Source organism: Aristolochia californica, unplaced genomic scaffold, assembly GCF_029961685.1.
Source record: "Aristolochia californica isolate CCGP_79_NKW_82.1479 unplaced genomic scaffold, dmAriCali1.0.hap1 SCAF_3, whole genome shotgun sequence".
NCBI classification, from domain to species: domain Eukaryota; kingdom Viridiplantae; phylum Streptophyta; class Magnoliopsida; order Piperales; family Aristolochiaceae; genus Aristolochia; species Aristolochia californica.
Window position 1 is genome coordinate 43,284,388 of NW_027181992.1, and position 20,343 is coordinate 43,304,730.

Genomic DNA, 20,343 nt, shown 5'->3' on the forward strand with positions numbered 1-20,343 from the left:
TGAAAGAGGTGCCGAATTTATTGAGTTAGAAGCGGTGAATGAATTTTTTTAAGTGTCATGATGTGCAACAAAACTGTGATTCGGTAATTTCACCTGAAGAACCCCCAGAGTTTCCCCCGTCTGCACCAACAACTGAAGAATCAACCCGGAATGTTCCTCCTCAGGTAAATACGAATCCTGTGTTTGATGAGTCTAATGAAACATGCTTCCTACAGAAAACATAACCTCTAGATATCCACAAAGATTGAATAGGGGAGTTCCAAAAAAACAGTATGAACCTGATCTTGAAGCCAAGACCAAATACTCAATCAATAACTATGTGTCCTCCCATAGGTTGACTAAATCGTATGCATTTACTATTGATCAATTATTTAGGGTTTCTATTCCTAGTAATGTGCAGGATGGATTAGCTGATCCAAAATGAAAAAAACGATGAACGAAGAAATGGAGGCTCTACCAAAAAATGCCACTTGGGAACTTGTTCCCCAACCTAAAGGAGTAAAAACAATTGGATGTTGATGGGTATTCACATTGAAACTCAAACTGGATGGAAGCATTAACAGATATAAAGCTCGGCTAGTTGCAAAAAGATATACGCAAAGGTATGGGATAGACAATCAGGATACTTTTGCACCAGTAGCTAAGATCAATACAATTCGTATTCTTATATCTATAGCAGCAAATCGAGACTGGCCTCTGCAACAATTTGACGTTAAAAATGTCTTCCTCAATGGAGACTTAGAAGAAGAAATCTACATGGAACTACCACCAGGTGTAAAAAGTGGTTCTTTGTCTCAAGGTAAAGTTTGTAAATTGAAGAAATCATTGTATGGGTTGAAACAGTCACCTAGAGCATGGTTTGGGAGATTCTCAGCTACAATGAAGGAGTTTGGTTATAAACAAAGTAACTCAGATCATACTTTGTTTATAAAACACAAAGAAGGAAAGGTAACAACATTAATTGTATATGTTGATGATATGGTCGTGACAGGAGATGACCCAGGTGAAATGCAAGCTTTATAGGAGTATTTAGCTACTAAATTCGAAATGAAGGATCTCGAACAACTTAAATATTTTTTGGGGATTGAAGTTGCAAGATCGAAACATGGAGTCTTCCTTTCACAGCGAAAATATGTGTTGGATCTTCTAACCGAAATCGGAATGCTTGACTGTAAACCAATAAAGACGCCATGGAAATGCATCATAAACTCGAAATTCTTCCAGATCAAATTCCAGTAGACAAAGGGCGTTATCAGCGATTAGTTGGAAGATTAATCTACCTATCCCACACAAGGCCCGATGTAGCATATGCAGTAAGCATTGTGAGCCAGTTCATGCATGCACCAAGTGAAGAACATATGGAAGCAGTCTATCGGATCTTGAGATACTTAAAGAGTGCTCCAGGAAAAGGTTTGTTAGTCTAAAAAAATGGTATCTCTAGTATTGAAGGGTATACAGATTCTGATTGGGCAGGTGATCAGACAACCAGAAGATCCACGTCGGGTTACTTTACTTTTGTGGAAGGGAATCTTGTCACTTGGAAAAGCAAAAAACAGAAGGTAGTATCAAGATCAAGTGCTGAAGCTGAATTTCGAGGTATGGCTCATGGTGTATGCGAGTTGTTATAGATACGGAATATACTGAGAGACTTAGGGATTGAATACGACAAACCTATGAATCTTCACTGTGATAACAAGGCAGCTATCGCAATTGCACAAAATCCAGTTCAACATAATCGCACTAAACATGTTGAAGTTGATCGTCATTTCATCAAAGAAAACCTCGATGCAAAGATTATACAATTCCCCTTTATTCAATCTGCGAGTCAGATGGCTGATATGCTCACAAAGGCAGTATCAGGAAAAACATTTCATGGTATAATTGACAAGTTGGGCTTGACTGATATCTATGCACCAACTTGAGGGGGAGTGTTGAAATGTATAGTTGTATAGCGTGATCGAAGGAAACTGTATAGCGTGATTGTTTCCTTCGATCCCGTGATTGTATTCTTGATTTTATTCCTTGATTTTAGGATCTAAATTGATCCTAAAATCGACTTGTAATGTATTATAAATAGCCTCTTAACGGAGAAGAATAAACTCATCGAAAAATCATTCTTTCAGTCTTTGTTATTATTTTCTGTTCTCTCTGTTTTACAGACTCTTGCCATATCTTCCTTCTCTCTATTTGAAGAAGGCCTTCGCTTCGTGTTCAACTTAAAATGAGTAGAAAGAGAGGAGAGCTAATTGTCTTAGCTTTATTCATATTGAATCTGTTGAGTTCTTTTTCAATATATCGCTCATGTGACACACACAACTTATTCTCTTTTCTATCTCGGTAAATTAGGATACAAACAATTTGCCTTGCTGGCCCCAAGTCCTTCATAGCGAATGACTGTTTTAATTGCTTCTTTCGATTTTCAATTCTTGAAAATTTCCTGCCAACAATCAACATGCCATCAATATAAAGCAGTAATAAAATGAAGTCATCATCACAAAATTTTTGCACAAATACACAATGGTCAGAGGTGGTCTTCTTGTAGCCTTACTCTTCCATAACTGACTCAAATTTCTTATACCATTGTCTAGGCGCCTGCTTTAGATATAAACTTTTCTTTAGACGACACACATAATCTTCTTTTCCTTTCACCCTGAAACCCTCTGGTTGCTCCATCTAAAACTCTTCCTCTAAACTACCATGTATGAAGGTAGTTTTCACATCCATCTATTCAATTTCTAAGTCTAGGCTAGCTACTAAACCAAGAACCGCACGGATGAAGGACATCTTCACAACTGGAGAGAAGATATCATCAAAGTCGATACCTTTTCGTTGACTAAATCCCTTAACAACCAGTCTAGCTTTGTATCGTGGTCGGGAAGTGTGTTCATTGTGCTTCAATCTATAAACCCGCTTGTTCTTAAAAACTCTTTTGCCTTTGGGTAACTCTACCAGTTCAAAAGTGTGATTGTCATACAATGACTGCATCTCATCTTGCTGGCATCAACCCATTATGCCTTATGTTCATCTTTCATGGCTTCTGCATAACACTCGGGCTCTCCCCCGTCAGTCATTAACACATACTTGTCTGTAGAATACTGAGTGGAAGGACGTCGTCTCTAATAGACCTAATGAGTGGAACATTTGGTAGCATCTCTGATTCTGGCAGCTGATCAAGGGTTTCATTTTGCAAGGAAGCATATGCATCCCTTGCACTCTATTGGTCATCTTGAGTAGCATGTTCAACCTGCGCTGGCAAATCGGTCAATGGCATCGACTTCACGTCAATCGAACAATCATTGCACCGTATCACTACTTTATTTGTCTTCTCAATATCTTGTATGGTTTGATCTTCAATAAACACAACGTCACGACTTCTCACTAGTTTCTTATCAACTAGATCATATAATCTATACCCAAACTCATCAAGGCCTTAACCAAGAAAGATACATTTTCAGATCTTTGCATCGAGCTTAGACCTCTCATCCTTTAGAATATGCACAAATGTTTTACAATCAAAGACAAGTAAATGATCATAGGTAACATCCTTACCAGTCCAAACTCTGTCTGGTACATCAAACTGAAGTGGAACACATTGTGTCATATTAAGAACATGTACAACTATATTCAAAGCCTCACCCAAAAAGATCCCGGCAATTGTACCTGTGAAAGCAAACATCTCGCTCTCTCAATCAGTGTTCTATTCATCCTTTTAGCTAAGTCATTCAATTGAGGAGTCTTCGGAGGTGTCTTTTGATGCCGAATACCTTGCTGTATGCAATAATCATCAAATGGACCTGAATACTCTCCCTCGTTATTAGTTCAGATGCACTTCGGCTTCTTTCTAGTCTGCCTCTCAACTAAGGCATGAAAAAGTTTATACATTTCCAATACTTGATCATTTCCTTTCAAGGTATAAACCCAAGACTTACTTGAATGATCATTTATGAAGGTCACAAAATACAAAGAACCGCCAAGTGTTCTTGTCTTCATAGGACCGCAAACATCTGAATGAACTAGATCAAGTATACCTAACTTTCTTGAAGGAGACTTTATTTTGCTTCCCTGCCAAACAGTGAGTACACTTTTTCAAAGATGCACTCTTCTTTCCTAACAGAAAGTTATTTTTAGCCAATATTGCCAAACATTTCTCGTTCATGTGGGCAAGTCTTTTATGCCACAATTGTATTGTGAGTTCATTCTCCATAACATTAATAATGCTACTGGAGAGTCTTGCTTGTAGCATGTACAACTTTGAAACTTTTTTGCCTCGAGCTATCACCATAGTACCCCTTGTAAGCTTCCATTGCCCATTACAAAAGGTGTTGCAATACCCTTCATCATCAAGTTTACTTGTAGAAATCGAGTTCAAATGGATATCAGGAATGTGCTTCACATCTCTAAGAACAAGCATCGTGCCGTTATTAGTTTCCAAACACACATCTCCAATGCCAGTAATTTTAGCTAAGCCACCATTGCCCATTTTTACTGTGCCAAAACCACCGGGTACATAGTTTGTGAAAATATCCTTTCTGGATGTAGCATGAATTGAAACACCACTATCAATCACCCAGCTAGTTTCATGAGAAACAATGTTTGCAAATTCATTTTCATCATTACCAATGAAGAAGTCTCTAGTAGTAGTTGTGACAAGTTGATCATCCTTCTTTTCATCAACATCCTTCTTCTCATTCCCTTTCTCCTTGTATTATGTCTTTAATTTTCTATAATATTTCTTGATATGCCCTTTCATTCCACAATGATAGCACTCAACATTAGCAAACTTGTTTGACTTGCTTCTGCCTTTATCTCTGTTCTTCAAACCTCTGCTTTTACTCCTCCCCCTCTTTTCTGTAAATAAGACCTCTGATTGCGAAGAGCCACCCTATGATTTTCTTCTCATCTCTTCTTTCAAAACACTACTTTTAGCTAAATCCATATTGATTATACCATCTGCGGCTGAGTTAGATAATAACATTCTGAATGTCTCCCAAGAATCTAGTAATGCACCAAGTAAACACAAATCCTGTAACTCATCGTCGAACTTCATACCCATTCCAACCAACTGATTAATTATTCCTTAGAATGTATTCAAGTGATCTGTCAACGAAGTTCCATCTTGGTATTTCAAAGACATCAAATGCTTGATCAAATACATTTTATTGTTTCCTGTCTTTCGAGCATATAACTGTTCAAGTTCATTCCAGAGTGTATTTGCATGTAGGGGTGGCATCGAGCCGAGCCGAGCCGAGCCCGAACCTGCTTATGTTCAAGCCGAGCTTGATTTAAATATTTCGAGTCGAGCTTCGAACCGAGCCTCGTCTCGAGCCTAAAATTGTTATCGAGCTCGAGCCCAACGAGTTCGAGCCGAGCTCGAGTCTCAACATACATTTAAAACTTTTCAAAAAATATATATCGAATAAAATGTATATAAAATTATGCATACATTTTACATAAAATTGGGCATAACTTATATATATAATATGTGTTAAGATTGGGCATAACCTCTACTTAAAATTAAGCATAATCTATATATATAATACTTGTATAACATTCGGCATGACTTCTACTTAAAATTGGGCATAATCAATATACATAATACCTGCATAAACACTCCATAAAATTGTCTATACATTCCATAAACACTTCATGAAATTGTTTATACACTCCATAAAATAGTTTAAACACTCCATACATTGCATAACATTATAAATAAACTCCATACAATAATCAAACACAACAAAATTAAATAAAATATCACTATCAATTTACAATCACCCAAATAAAAACTATAAATCCTTTAAATAAAATCCTATTACTATTACAGACTTACTAGAAAATTACAAGAAATATTTTAAATTTTTCTTAGGAAAGTTAAATGGACCTCTTATTGCCTTTTCTAAGGAAATAAATAAAAATTAATAATTAATCTAATATATTATTATACTTATCGATAAATTTTTAATCACATAAAATTTCAAACACAAAATTGCTATGAAAATTGTCTCATGCTCAAAGTATTGTATCATCAATTGTCAAATACTTATTCAAAATTTTTCTATATGGTTTTCTAACCCATCTTGGCAAGAAAATCTTACTTAGAAAATTATATGCTTTTTTAAAAAGAATTTATAATTAAAAAAATATTTTGAAAAAACTTGAGGCACTAATAGTCCTTATATTTCTATTAAAAATGTCTTTTGAACATTTATTGAAAAAACCAATAGTAGTCTCTAGAAACGTATTTCAACTAAAATATCTTTTCAATTTATTTAAGAGCCATGAGGAAGAGACAAAGAGTTTTTTTTTCCTTGTTTATGATCTCACATGTAGTGGTGGCTTTGAATAAATTATATATAAAATTATGCATGCATTTTTAAAAAATATAATGATAGGGGTGGTTCAGGATTGAATTTCAATAATGGATTAAAATGCACCAATATTAATATTTTTTACTCCAATTGTTATCTAGCTTGTTTTGTAATTTTTGAATCTGGCCATAATTTATTATGGCCTCCTTAGTGCCCTAAATTATGGCCTCCTTAGTGCCCCTAGATAAAAATTTATATTCTAGGAAAAACTAAAAATATTTTTCTTATGATACATATTCCCAAAAAAACCTTTAAATAAAATCTTATTACTATTAGTGACTTATTAGAAAATTACCGAAAATATTTTAAAATTTTGTTAGGAAAGTGAAATGGACCTTTTATTGTCTCTTCTAGGGAAATAAATAAAAATTAATAATCAATCTAATATATTATTATACTTATCGATAAAATTTTAAGTAAATAAAATATCAAACACAAAATTGCAATGAAAATTGCTTCATGCTAAAAGTATTATAGCATCAACTGTTAAATACTTATTCAAAAATTTTCTATATAGTTTTCTACCCTATCTTGGTACGAAAAATCTTACTTAGAAAATTATATGATTTTTAATAAAAAATTTCAATTAGAAAAATGTTTAAAAAAACATGAGACACTAATAGTTTATAGAAAATTATTTCTATAAAATTTATTTTTAATTTTTTTCAGAGGAAAAAGTTTTTTTTATTTTTTTATTTTATGATCTTGCACGTGCGAGATCATCTTCGCGCGAGGGAGAGGGGAGATTATTTCTCCCCTGTTCTGGTTTTTCACCGAGACGTCGCGGAGGGAAGGGGGTTACGGCGCCGGGGTGGTCCTATCGTCGGGGATGATGGCTACGACGGAGGCGGCGGCGACGGAAGCGGCAGTGACGGAAGCGGCGGTGACGGAAGCGGCGGCGACGGAAACTGAGGTTACAACGAGGAGAGGAAGAAATCGAACGGATGGCCACAAAGGCGGTCGACGATCAGCTGCAACGGCGGTAGAGACGGCCGACGAACAGCTGCGTCGGCGGCGACAACAACCGATGGGAGGGGTCGACGGTGACGAGGGGGGAGGAAAAAAATTTCCCCCCCTCGCTCTCAATCCCGCTCCCGCTCCCCCGCTCGCTCGCGATCCCGATACCGATCCATACCGATCAGACTCACTTCGAGCCGGCCCGCGAGCCGACGAACCGGATCTGGCTTCGGTCGAGCTCGGCTCGTTAAGGTAAACGAGCCGATTTTGGTGCTCGAGCTCGGCTCGAGCTTGATAGATGACGAATCGAACCGAGCCGGTATCGAGCCGAACCGAGCTGGCTCACAGCCGGCTTGGTTCGAAGCCACCCCTATTTGCATGTATCTCCCCACTAATATCGATCAAAACATTATCATCCACCCACTGTCTGATGTATCCACAAACTTGTTTATGTTGTAAGGTTCATTCTTCATTAGATTTATTTTTCAGGTTTCTCAGTAGCAAACACCGGTAAATGAAATTGCCTCACAAATGAAGGGGGGTTAGTCCACAAAGAATTTGAATTGAAGTGAAGAATTGAATTGAACTTAAATGAATTGATTCAACTTCAACTCATCTTTGGGTGTTAATGTAGACGAGTTCAAGTGTTCTAAAAAACATATTCCAGTGTTAGTGTCCCCAAATGAAAAGTATGATATAAAGAAGAGAATGAGTAACCTTTTTTAATATACTTAAATAAAATATATACCTAAATATATAATTAACCAAAATAAACATGGTTACTACACTTATAAGTGATTTAACTTGTAGTATTAGAATATATTAATATCCTAATTAATTAAAAACTATATTATATTACTTAATGATTATAGTTTATTATAAATTAAAACAATAACTACATGTGACTAGAATAAATTATTTAAAATAAATAAAAAAGTTAAAAATAACATAAGTGAATATAATAAATAAATAAATTATTTTTTAATAACATAAGATATAGTTTAACATTAAAACACACTATTTTAATACAAAAAAATATATATATATAGTAATTTATTAATAACATAATATATATTTTACATATTATTAATTAATAATATATTAACAAAAAATAAAAAACTAATGATTTAATTAACTATGACAATGGTTTAATTTTTCCTAACTTAGGAAAAATTAAACATCGTCTTCCTTAGCGCGTGTCGTCTACCTGAGTGGCGTGTCGTCTACCTGAGTGACGGGCCAGCTGGCAACAACGACGGAGGTGACGCTCCAACGGTATGCCGAGAGGGAGAAAAGATGGAGGTCGAGAGAGAAGAGAGGTCAGGGAACCGTGCAACGGAGGTTGAGAGGGAGAGGAGAGGGAGGAAGGCCGAAAGGGGGGGGGGGAGAGGGAGGTTGAGAGGGAGATCGAGAGAGAGGAGAAAAAAAAAACTTTGCTGAAGGATCGCAGGGGGAGAGGGGAAGGAACAATATGCTTCAATCGGTTGATTTGCAAAATAGGTATGAATCAGCTTTCCCCAATTTTTGCTTGAGCGAATGAAGTGGTGTAATCTCACTTCAATGTAATTCATTCTACACTAACGCCATTATTTAATGAACTAAGTAATGCGGGGAGAATTCATTCCACTTCATTGTGGACTAACCCCCCCAAAAGGTCTTCCATTTTTCCTTTCCAAGTATGATAATTAGAACCATTCAAAGTAACCATTTTACTCAAATTAACTTTCATTATTCGGCACAAAGTATTGAACGGCTATAATCCCGCTTTGATACCACTTTGTTGGGAGAAATGTTAAGAGTGAATTAGAATAACCAAATCAATTATCAAACAACGGAAATAATACTCTCCCACTTTGTGTGAATTTTTTGGGAAGTAATTTAAAAAAAAACACACACACAAAGAGCCAATAATATTTTACGTGGAAAACCCTTCAAAGCAAAGGGAAAAACCACGGGACCTAGTCCAGTTAAAACTTCCACTATCAACAATGATGTGTACACAAATATTCTCTCTAGATAATACTAGATGCATACAATCAACAATAATCTCAAGAAAAAACAGTCTTGGTAACCAAACAATGTGATAGAAGAGACTTTACATAAGAAGATGTGGTATTGTTCATAGATACAAAACACTATAAAGACTGCTCTAAATCCGATCTCCACCGTTCAGATTGTAGAGCCTTGAGTTGTGAACGTGTTTTCAAAATTTCAGCTCGATCAGACCACAAACGATGCCAATTGAAACGTTTGACGAAATCTGTACAGCCTCCTCTGCTTTGACAGCCTCTTTGTTTTCTCTACTCTCGCACGCTCTTTTTTTCTAATGACAGAAGGACTTAGGTTTTAGTAAACCTAAATGAGCTGGACCTAAGCCCTCTCTCCATATGGGCTTAATGGAAGCACATGGGTCATCCTCCGTATAGGAGGGAACCCACACAGGAGACGGCTGACCTTCTATGGAAAGAAAACTTTAAAAAATGAAAAAGAAGGGAAAAAGGAGAGGAAAGAGAAAAATTTTAAAGATGAAAGAGAAGGGAAACAAGAGGGTGAAAAAGAAGATAAGAGGATGGAGAACTGATCGGAAACGTAACTGAAGGTAAAGGAAGATGAGAAGAGGAAGAACAGATGAAAGGGGGAAGAAGTGGAGGGAAGAGGAAAAAGACGAGAAAGAAGGGGGAGGAATAAAATGTCCTTACCAACTTCCTGCACTCTCTGACAAGCGTGGGGGTGTCAAATTTATCATTAATGAAATGGAACAAAAATTCTTAGGTATTTAAATAATTTTATCTGATTAACGAATTACTGTTTATTACATGAAGTAAAAATAGATAAAGAGTCATTCCACATCTGATTGACTATTACCTCATAATATATGAGAATAATTAAGAAAAAATTTATTTGAGTAAATGTCTGTTTAAGATAAAATATGATTCAAGTATTTTTTATTAAGAATTGTATGATATTATTTTAGGGATTTTATCATACTTTAAAATGAGTGTATATTATAATATAATTTTTATACTTTTATTTTTTTAGTAGAATTATTAGTATTTTTTTTTTATTTACCCAATTATCTGTTCAATATAGTAATATATGGAACCACTTATTTAACATACCGATAATACTGTATTTCGAGATACCGCGTATAAATAGAATAATATATGGAATAACTTATTCTGTTCCGTTTTATATATCGTTTACAACCTTAAACACGCATAGTACTCTCTAACAAGTATTTATTGTAAATTGATATATTTTTCATAAGATAAGTTTACTCAACATTAGTTAAAGTGATGAAGTCGAAATTTAACAAATAGTTAAAAATAACTAATAGTTTATTTTTCTTTTCAATCCCTTGGACGAAGTTCCTAACTTGTTTTGGTTAACAAGTGTAAATCAGTGTTCAAACTTCTCGAGTTTAGAAAATTATAATCAAATTAAGCAAAGCTCGAGCCACTCACAAACAGTCTTGGTTCAGTGCCATGTCTACCCACGAGATATGTAGCATTTTAGGCTGGGTTTTGGATGTAAATTAGTTAACACGTCTCAAAAGATTCCTCTTCAATGGTGAGTATAAGTTTAATATAAAAAAGACGACTCCTAATTAGAGAAAAATTAGCAATTTTTTTAAAGGATTAACTTGTCCATAAGTTAAAATTTTGAAGGTAAAAACCCAAAGGGTGATTGTTATGTAAGACTCTTCTATAATGCTTTGTTGTGGAAATACAAACTTTCATAGGAGGCTTGGCTACTATATGTGCCAAGGGAAGTCTGTTTAGACTTTTAAGGGAGTCAATATTGGAAAAAGCATTGGTGATCGATGGTTGCATTGTAATTCTTGTCACAAAAAAATAAAAATAAACAAAGCAAATAAAAGATGAAGAATTTGTTGATATTTATCACTCACATAGGTTAAATAACACAAAAAACCCAATATAGGAAAGTCGGTGTTCAAGTGTACTTCTTTGTTGAACCATTTATATTTAAGAACACAACAACTTTCACTCGAGGATTTTTTAGAGCACAATGATTTTCAGTGTTAGGGTATCACTCTCGTCTTGTGTAGCTCTATTTATAGAGCTCTCCGGTTGCCTCGGCCTCCTTAATCAATGGGTTGATCTAGCTGTCCAAATTCATAGTTGTTTGATCTAACAGTTTAGATAAGTAACCACCTAATTTGATGGTTCGGTTATGATCTATATTTGCCCTAACAATTGGATCAACCCGATCATTTTAGTTAAAGAATGCACTTACCTATGAGCAAATATCTTGTCTTAAGAGTGCCTCTTAGAGAACAAACCCCAATTCTCTATTAGAATGTCATACTCACACAAGTGATATCTCCAAGGGTATATTGTATCTCTAAACTTTACTATAATAGCCCCGATATAATTAAGGTATTACACCATCCATATATCTAGTGTTGTTGAGCACCTACTTTATAGATAGAGATGAGATGTAAAATGACTTAACTTTATTTTGGTGCTCCTCCTAGCCCCTCAATCAACTTATTTTTCCCATAGAATGTTTATCTTAGGATATCTAGTTAGATATGTTTGGCTGACACCGAAGGTGACTTAAGAAATAGGCTTCGATCCCTTTTCCCTCAAAGCTTATTGTACTTATCCTCTCTATTGATTTAACATTGCTAAAATTTTAGTGGGAGAAAGTAATTTGTTAATGGTGTATAAATTGAGTATATCAAGTCTCTATCTATACTAGAGAGAATACATGAAACAAAGTATAATTAAATTACCCATATCCATGTCACACCTAAAAAAGAACTTTTAAGTAGAAATAAAGTAAACAACAATAATAGAGAACTAAAAGAATTAAAGCACCTTTCGACTGAAATACTTTTATGCGGTTTGTTGCCATGTTAATTCTTCCAATATGAGAGTCATGTAAGACTCTTTTATATATGCTCTTCAACGCTTCCCATCAACTTGGAGTTCTAAATTTAGCTTACAAAAAATTCTTGGTCTTCATCTTCAACTGTTTGGGTTGCCAAAATTCTTTAAACATGTAAGGTCTTTATATTCAATTCTCTCCCTTATTTGTTTTTTATATAGGGCTGAAATCTCTCCCTTACTTGGACATTCTTTATTATTGGTGACAAAATGTTATTTTTACCACAATACGTGAAATTCTTCATTGTAGGTTGTATAAAATACGACATAATATCTCTTTATGGTACTTCTACTTTTTTTCCCACAAAGTGGGAGATCAAAAGGACATAAGGACCTAACTTGGATAAAACAAATATGGGAGAAGAAAAAATTACTTGTAACCAAATGACAAAACTTCATATACCAGTTAAAACGGTCTAAGTTTGAAAAAAAGGAATACCTCAATGTCAACAACAAACAAAGGAGCCTAATTTGGGGGCATTGAAAAAAACGATTATTGACTTTTTTAAGGGTTACTCGAAAAAATATCATCACTTGAGTGAATAAAAAGGTTGGACGTTAGACACTCTTGTTTTATATAGGCAATGGGTTTATAACCATTGCTCCAAAGTGATAAGAATTGTGTAAATTAGAGAAATACAAGAAGAACTCAAAGATAGCAACACTCATACTTTTACATTAACTATTTAAATTTAGAAATTTCAATAATAAGGAGGCACATAAATGCATTAGAACTCATAATTCCCAATTTAAAGATTTAAGTAATAAGAAGGTTCTCACCAAATCAATATAATCAGAAGAACTCATAATATCTTTCTCTCTTTCTCACCCTCTTTTTGAGGACCTTATCATGGGATGCTAAATCCAATATTTAGGATCTCGTGACAAGGAAGAAGATTGGTTCCGCACGTGAGAGAGATAAGCAATACTACCTGGAGAGCCATCGAAAAAATAGTATTCAGGTGTTACATACCGCATATTCTCATCTACAGTGGCACTTGCGGCTAGATCATCCGTCAACAGCAAAACTGACTCAAGTTTTTCCAAACTTTCCATCTAGTTCTTCTTTTTAGTGCAAGTTGTGTCAATTGGGCAAACACCACAAAAGTTCGTTTCCAGTCTTGTCTCATAAAACCGACCATCTATTTGAGATTGTATACTCAAATATCTGGGGTCCTTGTCCGGTGACTAGTCAGTTTGTTCATAAGTATTTTTTTTCCTTTATTGATGATTTTAGTAAATGTACTTGGATTTACCTTCTTAAGGAGAAATTTGAGGCTTTTGATGTATTCAAAATTTTCTTCAATGAAATAAAAAACCAGTTTGCTCATTTGTTTCATATCTTGCATACTAATAATGGTCCCGAGTTCATGAGTCATAAATCCCAGTCTTTTGTCAAGAATAAGGAATTATTTATCAGACATCGTGTGTCTTTACCCTCAACAAAATGGTATAGTTGAACGTAAAAATCACCATTTACTGGAGGTAGCTAGGACAATGATGATAGATATGCATGTGCTCAAGCCGTATCGGGGTGATGTTGTTCTTACAGCCTGTTTCTTGCTTAATAGAACATTTTCGTCTATGTTAGAAGGAAAAATTTCTATGTAGGTTATTTTGTTGTCCGCACCATTATTTTTTGTTTCACCCTACGTGTGTAGATGTGTCTGCTTTGCTCAAGTATTTGGTCTTCCAAGGATAAGTTGACTCTCCGAGTAGTTAAGTGTGTATTTTTGGGGTACTCTCGCACACAGAAGGGGTACAAATATTTTTGCCTGTCCTCTAGAAAGAAATTGTATTTGCTGATGTTACTTTCTGGATATTGTGTCTTCCTAGGAGAAAATTTGGTTTGTTGGCAAAGTAAAAAGTAGAATGTTGTAGCCCAGTCTAGTGCAAAAGCTGAATATAGGGCGATGACTCACACAGTGAGTGGGTTGATGTGGGTTAGGTTAGTTTCACGAGAGTTGGATTTCAACTAGAATGAGCCAATGATCATGTTTTGTGATAATCAGGCTACGATTTTTATTGCAAGTAACTCAGTTTTCCATGAGAGGACTAAATATATAGAAGTGGATTGCCACTTTATTCGAGATGCGGTGATGAAAAAGGAGGTAGTGATTTTGTTTGTTCGGTCTGGAAATTAGTGGGATATGTCTTCACTAAGGCCCTTAGCAAGCAAAAAAATTATACCATTCTACAACAAGTTGAGACTCCTGGATAAGTACGATCCATCTAGCTTGAGGGAGAGAGTTAGAAAATACATCTAGGGTTATTATAACTCAAAACACCTATTTAAGAAGTCTAGGAATTCGTACAACGTTCCCAATGAAGTGTATAGGGGTTTTTTTTTTATAATTTATAACTCAAAACGCCTATTTAAGAAGTCTTGGAATTCATTCACAGTTCCCAATGAAGTATTTTAGACTCTTCAAAAATGTCTTCTTCTCCTTTCATATTTGTTCTCTCAATTTATCTTCGTTCACCCAAATCTGGATTTCTACAAGTAACCCAAGCTAGTTGGAAGAAAAAAAAAACTTATCTTGGCTGATGGACTTCACCTCTTCTTGTCTTCCCTAAGTGACCTTTGTCTAAACAAAAAGACCAACATTGAGCAATAGATGAAACCTTAGAGCCGCTCTCTTTAAATTCTAAGGCCTTAATCAGTAAATTCGCTAGATAATCAAGTGAGGAAGAAGAAAGAGGAAGAAGAAGGTTGATAGAAAAAGAAGGGAAAGAGAGAGAAAAGCATAGAGGATGGAAGGAGAAAGCCAAGAGGAGGAAAAACTGTCCCATACAAGTGAGGGCAAGTTCTCCCCTTCCCCTTTATTTATTGACAAAAGGAAAAGATTAAGAGCATTTCCAATGACGCCCTTTGGTCTACACAAGATATTCCAAGAAGAAAAAAAGAACTTTTTAAGTATTTCTTAATCTCTAAAAGAAAAGATTCAGTCAATTTAACTATTCAAATTACCTGTTTTTTTACATTGTCAAAAGCGTGGACAAGTGAATAAAAAGCTGGAGCAATTCAACGAAGTTGTTGAAACAGTATTTACCCACCTTAATAGTTAATTGTAACACAATGATAGATATTAATTATTAATATCATAATTTTTTTAATATATATATTTATTAAATTAATAAATTATTTAATCAAAGTTTTATAACATGGTCAACCATGGCAGAACAACCTACAACAGATGGGTCTTTGGTTCACAATTCAAATCACTTTACAAAATATAATAATGTTCAGTATTTTTAACTTAGGCCGTTTGCTCATAAGACCTCAGCCATCGAACCATTCTTCACTACTGATTGGATCCTGTCCATAAGTTTGACTCGAGGGTTCATATATCAAGTTACTATGTGGAATTCTAATATTAATCATCTAAATCAGGAAAACATATCCGTAAAATTATCCAAAATAAGAAGAAAATAAATCAACTTAAATTGCATTAATCCGTTTCAATCATGCTTGATTCAATCTACAAAGATGGATCGCATAAGGATTTCGAAGTATCTCAATCCGATTCACAACACACATGAATAAAAAAAATTTACTTACAAGGCTTTTCCACCCTCCTGGACTGGTCAGTTGATTACGCTGGATTGCAGCTGGGTAACTAGTTTAATCTTGATAAGGGCTAAAAAAGAGTTCCTTGTTATAAACAACAGGACTAATTGAAATATGCACAAAATAATAGATAAATTTTAATAATACCATCATATTCCCTATTCCTTAAATTAAATTCTAACATTATTTCCCCTAACTCTATTTTAAAAACTCCATACCTACTATCATTTTATAAACTTATACGTCTACCAACATTTTACAACTTCACTCCTTTTAAAAATGTAACTTATTTTAATTTATTTTAATTTTTTATGTAAAACTCACCCTTTCTACTACTAGTGATTCAACCACTAGTGACAAAAGGAAAGAACATGAAAGCAAGGGCATAACAGTTTTAACTTTAGTCTTGCTCCAAACACAACATCCATGGGAGTAGAAACACTTAGTATATAACCAGGTTGCACAGTACCTGGGCCAAAAAGAGAACTTCCACTACAGATGAAACTTTATTTATGATAGGACTAGATTGTTTCTCCACAGTCAGCCAGTAACGCAAACAACTGCTACGTTTGCCATGAAAAGCATGTATTAGATCATCCCTGAAGGCCGATAACCCCTGCCAAAGATAATCATATGAAGTCATTTCCAGCCCAAGAAAGAGATGAAGCATGATCCACCCCCCCTGAGTAAGAAACAAAAGCAAAAAAAGACAGCACCCACCACAGGCAACTCGACCACCAGCATTTCCAGTAGACTTGCTAAGCTCATGTCCACCTGAAAAGAGGCAGAGAATGGAATCAATATAAAGTATACCTACCACACAAAATATGTCCATTACTTCCAATTTTTTAACATTGGTATTTCCAAACAAAAAGCAGTCACGTTTTCAAAAACTTCTCTTTCAGTTCTCCTGAATTTAGCATTGGACTAGGAACTGACGGTTAAATTCAGGAGTATATCTTTTTGTATCTCCTTTCTAGAACATATTAGTTTTCCTTCAGAACTCAAAAGTCAAATCTAAAACTGGCAATTTCACCATACAAACCATTGTAACATTCTATCCGTCTAGTTTTTACACATACAGAATAAATAGGGTAGAGGTCATCTAGGACCCACTTACCCAGATATAGACAGGATAGTTCAGTATCCTCTCTAAGCTATATGTAGTGCAAGAAATTACCCCTCTCAAGGGTGACTCAATTTTAAAGAAACTTCAGTTAAAAATAATTTAATCATATGTTTAAGCAACATTTTAAAGTGTTTTTATAGGTTTTTAACATTATTTTACAGGTTTTTACACATTTACCTTTCATACCTTATAATGAAATCCTACGCTGGTAAGAGACTTGACCCTTGACTTTACATTAAAACCCCCATGTGGCTTGAGCCAAAGGCCCAAGCCACTTAACCTTATAATTTGTAAGTATACACATTTGTTGGTTCAGATAATCCGGACAATCAGTAAAAAACAACCCTTAATCACTCCAAAAGAAACTACTGCAGTATGGGTATCGAATAATTTGAACAGATAAGAGAGCACCCCTTAAGACTTCCTATTAGTGCATGTCTACAGTCCCAAGTCAAACATCAACAATTGATCTGGTTTAAACATCAGACCACCCGACATGGCTAGTGGCTACTTATTACCGTGACAGAAACTTGCTAACTAACTGCAGTTGCATACCAACAAGAAAGAGAAAAAGCAAGTGCAACTTTGCTTTCCAAATAATAATTTAAAAGTATAAGGGTGAAACAAATTAAGCAGGTCATTTGGAAAGCTGTCTCACCCCTTCCAAGATCATCAGGATCGGCATGGACAACAACAGCTCTCCCTACAATGGAATTTGGGCCAGTAAGAGGAATCTGCCATGAGAAGCAGAGATAGTATTAGAAAATGGAATCTAGGAACTTCATGTTACAGCGGGTAATGGTGAAACAAATCAAATCACCTGACTGTCCACAGTTGTGAATGTTACAGTACCTGAAAGGTTCAAATCAACATGAAACTGTCAAGAAAATTTAAAGAAGCACATACAAACAGATCTTAAATCATAATAAACAATACTAGAAATACAAACTGAAAGGATAAGAGGAGATATACCATCATCACCAGCGGTGACATTCCCAAGGTCACCAGCATGACGGTTTTCATCATCAGGAGCACCGTGCTCTTTTCCAGCCGGATTGAAGTGTGGCCCTACAGTTTGAACAAGTTAAGCAGATGAGTATTTGCAAGCTTTCATTCTTCTCTTTAATTTTTGCTTAGTGACTAGGAAGGATTAGAACGAAAACGGCAAACAAGTAATAATACCAGTGGACATGCAGCCATTAGTAGTGTCACCAAGGGCATGAACATGAAATCCATGTAGCCCAGGCTGAAGACCAGAGAGAGAGGCGGTGACAGTAGTTGGGCCTGGAAAGAAAAAAAGAAAAGACAACAAAATCAAGAATTAACAAGAAAAATTCATTGTACACTCTCCATGTCCACTGTGAACAGGTAGGTGCATCCCGAGTTAACCACTGAACTTGTCAAGTACAGTAACATCATCCCAACTTATCAGGTTGATATGTAATTACCATCTCCTTCCTGGGTGAAGTAGGCAGAGCCACTAACAGCCTCCTTTCCGGTAAGCACAGCAACCGCCTTAACCATTGTCACCTGTGATCTGATAAAAGGATCATATCAACTTAAGCACATAGAAACGCTCACCAAGCAGAAAATGTCAAGAAGACAATAAAAAAATGAACATACTATGAGAAGTAACCGATTAATCAAAATATACCCCAGGAAAACCTAAACGAACCATAGTCGGTAGTTCCAAATATAAACCGTCCTTAGATCATATGATATAAGCGGATCAAGCACTATGAACCTTCAAGCAAGATACTCTAATTCCTAAACAGGATAAGAGGTGTTTAACTAAAACAAACCGTGCTGCAAACTACAAAATCAGACGCCAAAACCAGTGCGACGGGTAAAGTCAACAAAATTTCAATCTACACAGTGACCAAACCATGCTCGGAGTTTTCAAACAAAAAAAAAAGTCCATAATCGCATACGAGTGAAAAATTTAAAGAAGTAGTTAGATCAGTGAACTCTCCAAGTCCAAACACAAACAGCATGAAAAGGAAATGACAAACACAAAATAATCATCCAACGCATTACGGAGCACAAACAGCATGAAAAGGAAATGATAAACACCAAAATAATCATTGAAAGCACAATATATCACCATGACAAAAAAAAAGAACAATGATAATGGATCAGGAGAAGCGTGAAAGAGCAGAATTGAAGAAAGAAAAGCCAAAAGCTGAAGTCCAATTCACCTTCAAAGCACGATCAGATTATTCAGTGCCCAGAATATCGTCACCAAATAATAGAGAAAAATGCGAAGAATGATTGTTTACCTCAGAGCACCCCTTAGAGAGAGAGTATTGCAGTTGGTTTCACCACTGAATCTGCTCGATCGGTCTCCGGTTGGTCCTAGTCTCTGCCCTTATGTATGCAAATGAGCAGCCGGCCCCCCTTCTTTTTATTAATTTCTAATTTATCGACTCTAATTGGCAAATAAATTTTATTGGCGGAAAATATATAAAGGACAGCAGACGGTTGTCATCCATTTCCAATTTCACGGTTCCCATTTTTAGAGATACGAAATTACGGAAATAACCTTGTCAAATTTCTTTCAGTCAATCGTCGAAGTTTCTAGCGTCAACTTCCGCGTGTCGCGCAGACGACATTTGCTTACCTTTTTCTTTCTTTTCGGTAAAGAATTAAATTCCCGGGTTTTAGTCGAAGGCGAGGAAAGCCGCTGGGCTCTTACGAGAAGCGCGTGGGATATGTATCGCGTCTATAAGCCCATCAACCGCTAGAAGAACCCATGAGGTTGGGAGACCTAAATCAATCAAGTTCTTAGGAAAATATTAAATGATTTTTTAAAAATTTAATATTTAAAAAATAATAGTGAAAATTTTATTTCAATAAAACTAAAACCCACTAAATAGCAAAACATTTTATCTTAACCCCTAATTAACTGAGAATGTTTACTTAACAGTTCTATTAAAATATTCAAAAATTCAATTATAAAATTTTGTATTCAAAACTTTTAATTGAATTTACGATATGAATTATAGTTCGTACTTAGGAATAAAAAATACACTTTACTTGATTCTTTCTAATTTTAATAAATTATTATTTTATTGATGATAATTTATTATCATAAATTTGTGAGTAATTGAAATATTAAAAAAAAAATTACAATTGTAGTTCAATATAGTTCTATTCTTTCTTTATTTCTCGAAGGTGTTTACATATTTACTATTTATTGGGTATTAATATTGATTAATAGAATTTTAAGATATCAAAAAATTTATAATTTGGTTTTTAGATACTTTATTAAAGTCATTTTAATTTTAATTTATTTTTAGTAGCTGGTGTTAATGGATTCTATTAGAGAAGGGGTTAATAGAAATCATTTTATCATGTGGATTTTATTAAAATAAATTTTAATTAAACTATTTTTTAGATTTAAAT

General features: G+C 35.0%; 1 protein-coding gene across 2 annotated transcripts; it reads right to left on the minus strand.

Annotated features, from left to right (window-relative positions):
• Window positions 1–16,176: 16,176 nt before the first annotated feature.
• On the minus strand, window positions 16,177–19,327 carry LOC137958781 (superoxide dismutase [Cu-Zn] 1). Of its 2 annotated transcripts, none has more exons than XM_068805910.1 (8): window positions 19,218–19,327; window positions 18,387–18,475; window positions 18,121–18,222; window positions 17,911–18,006; window positions 17,759–17,790; window positions 17,597–17,672; window positions 16,530–16,583; window positions 16,177–16,425 (listed from the first exon to the last, which is right to left on the minus strand). In XM_068805910.1, exons 2-8 carry the CDS (start codon window positions 18,460–18,462, stop codon window positions 16,403–16,405), a joined length of 459 nt encoding a protein of 152 aa, XP_068662011.1. In that variant the 5' UTR covers window positions 18,463–18,475; window positions 19,218–19,327; the 3' UTR covers window positions 16,177–16,402. The 2 variants fall into 2 exon arrangements, with proteins under 2 accessions (XP_068662011.1, XP_068662012.1); XM_068805911.1 differs by lacking the exon at window positions 19,218–19,327 and adding an exon at window positions 19,137–19,199.
• Between the last annotated feature and the right edge of the window lie 1,016 nt (window positions 19,328–20,343).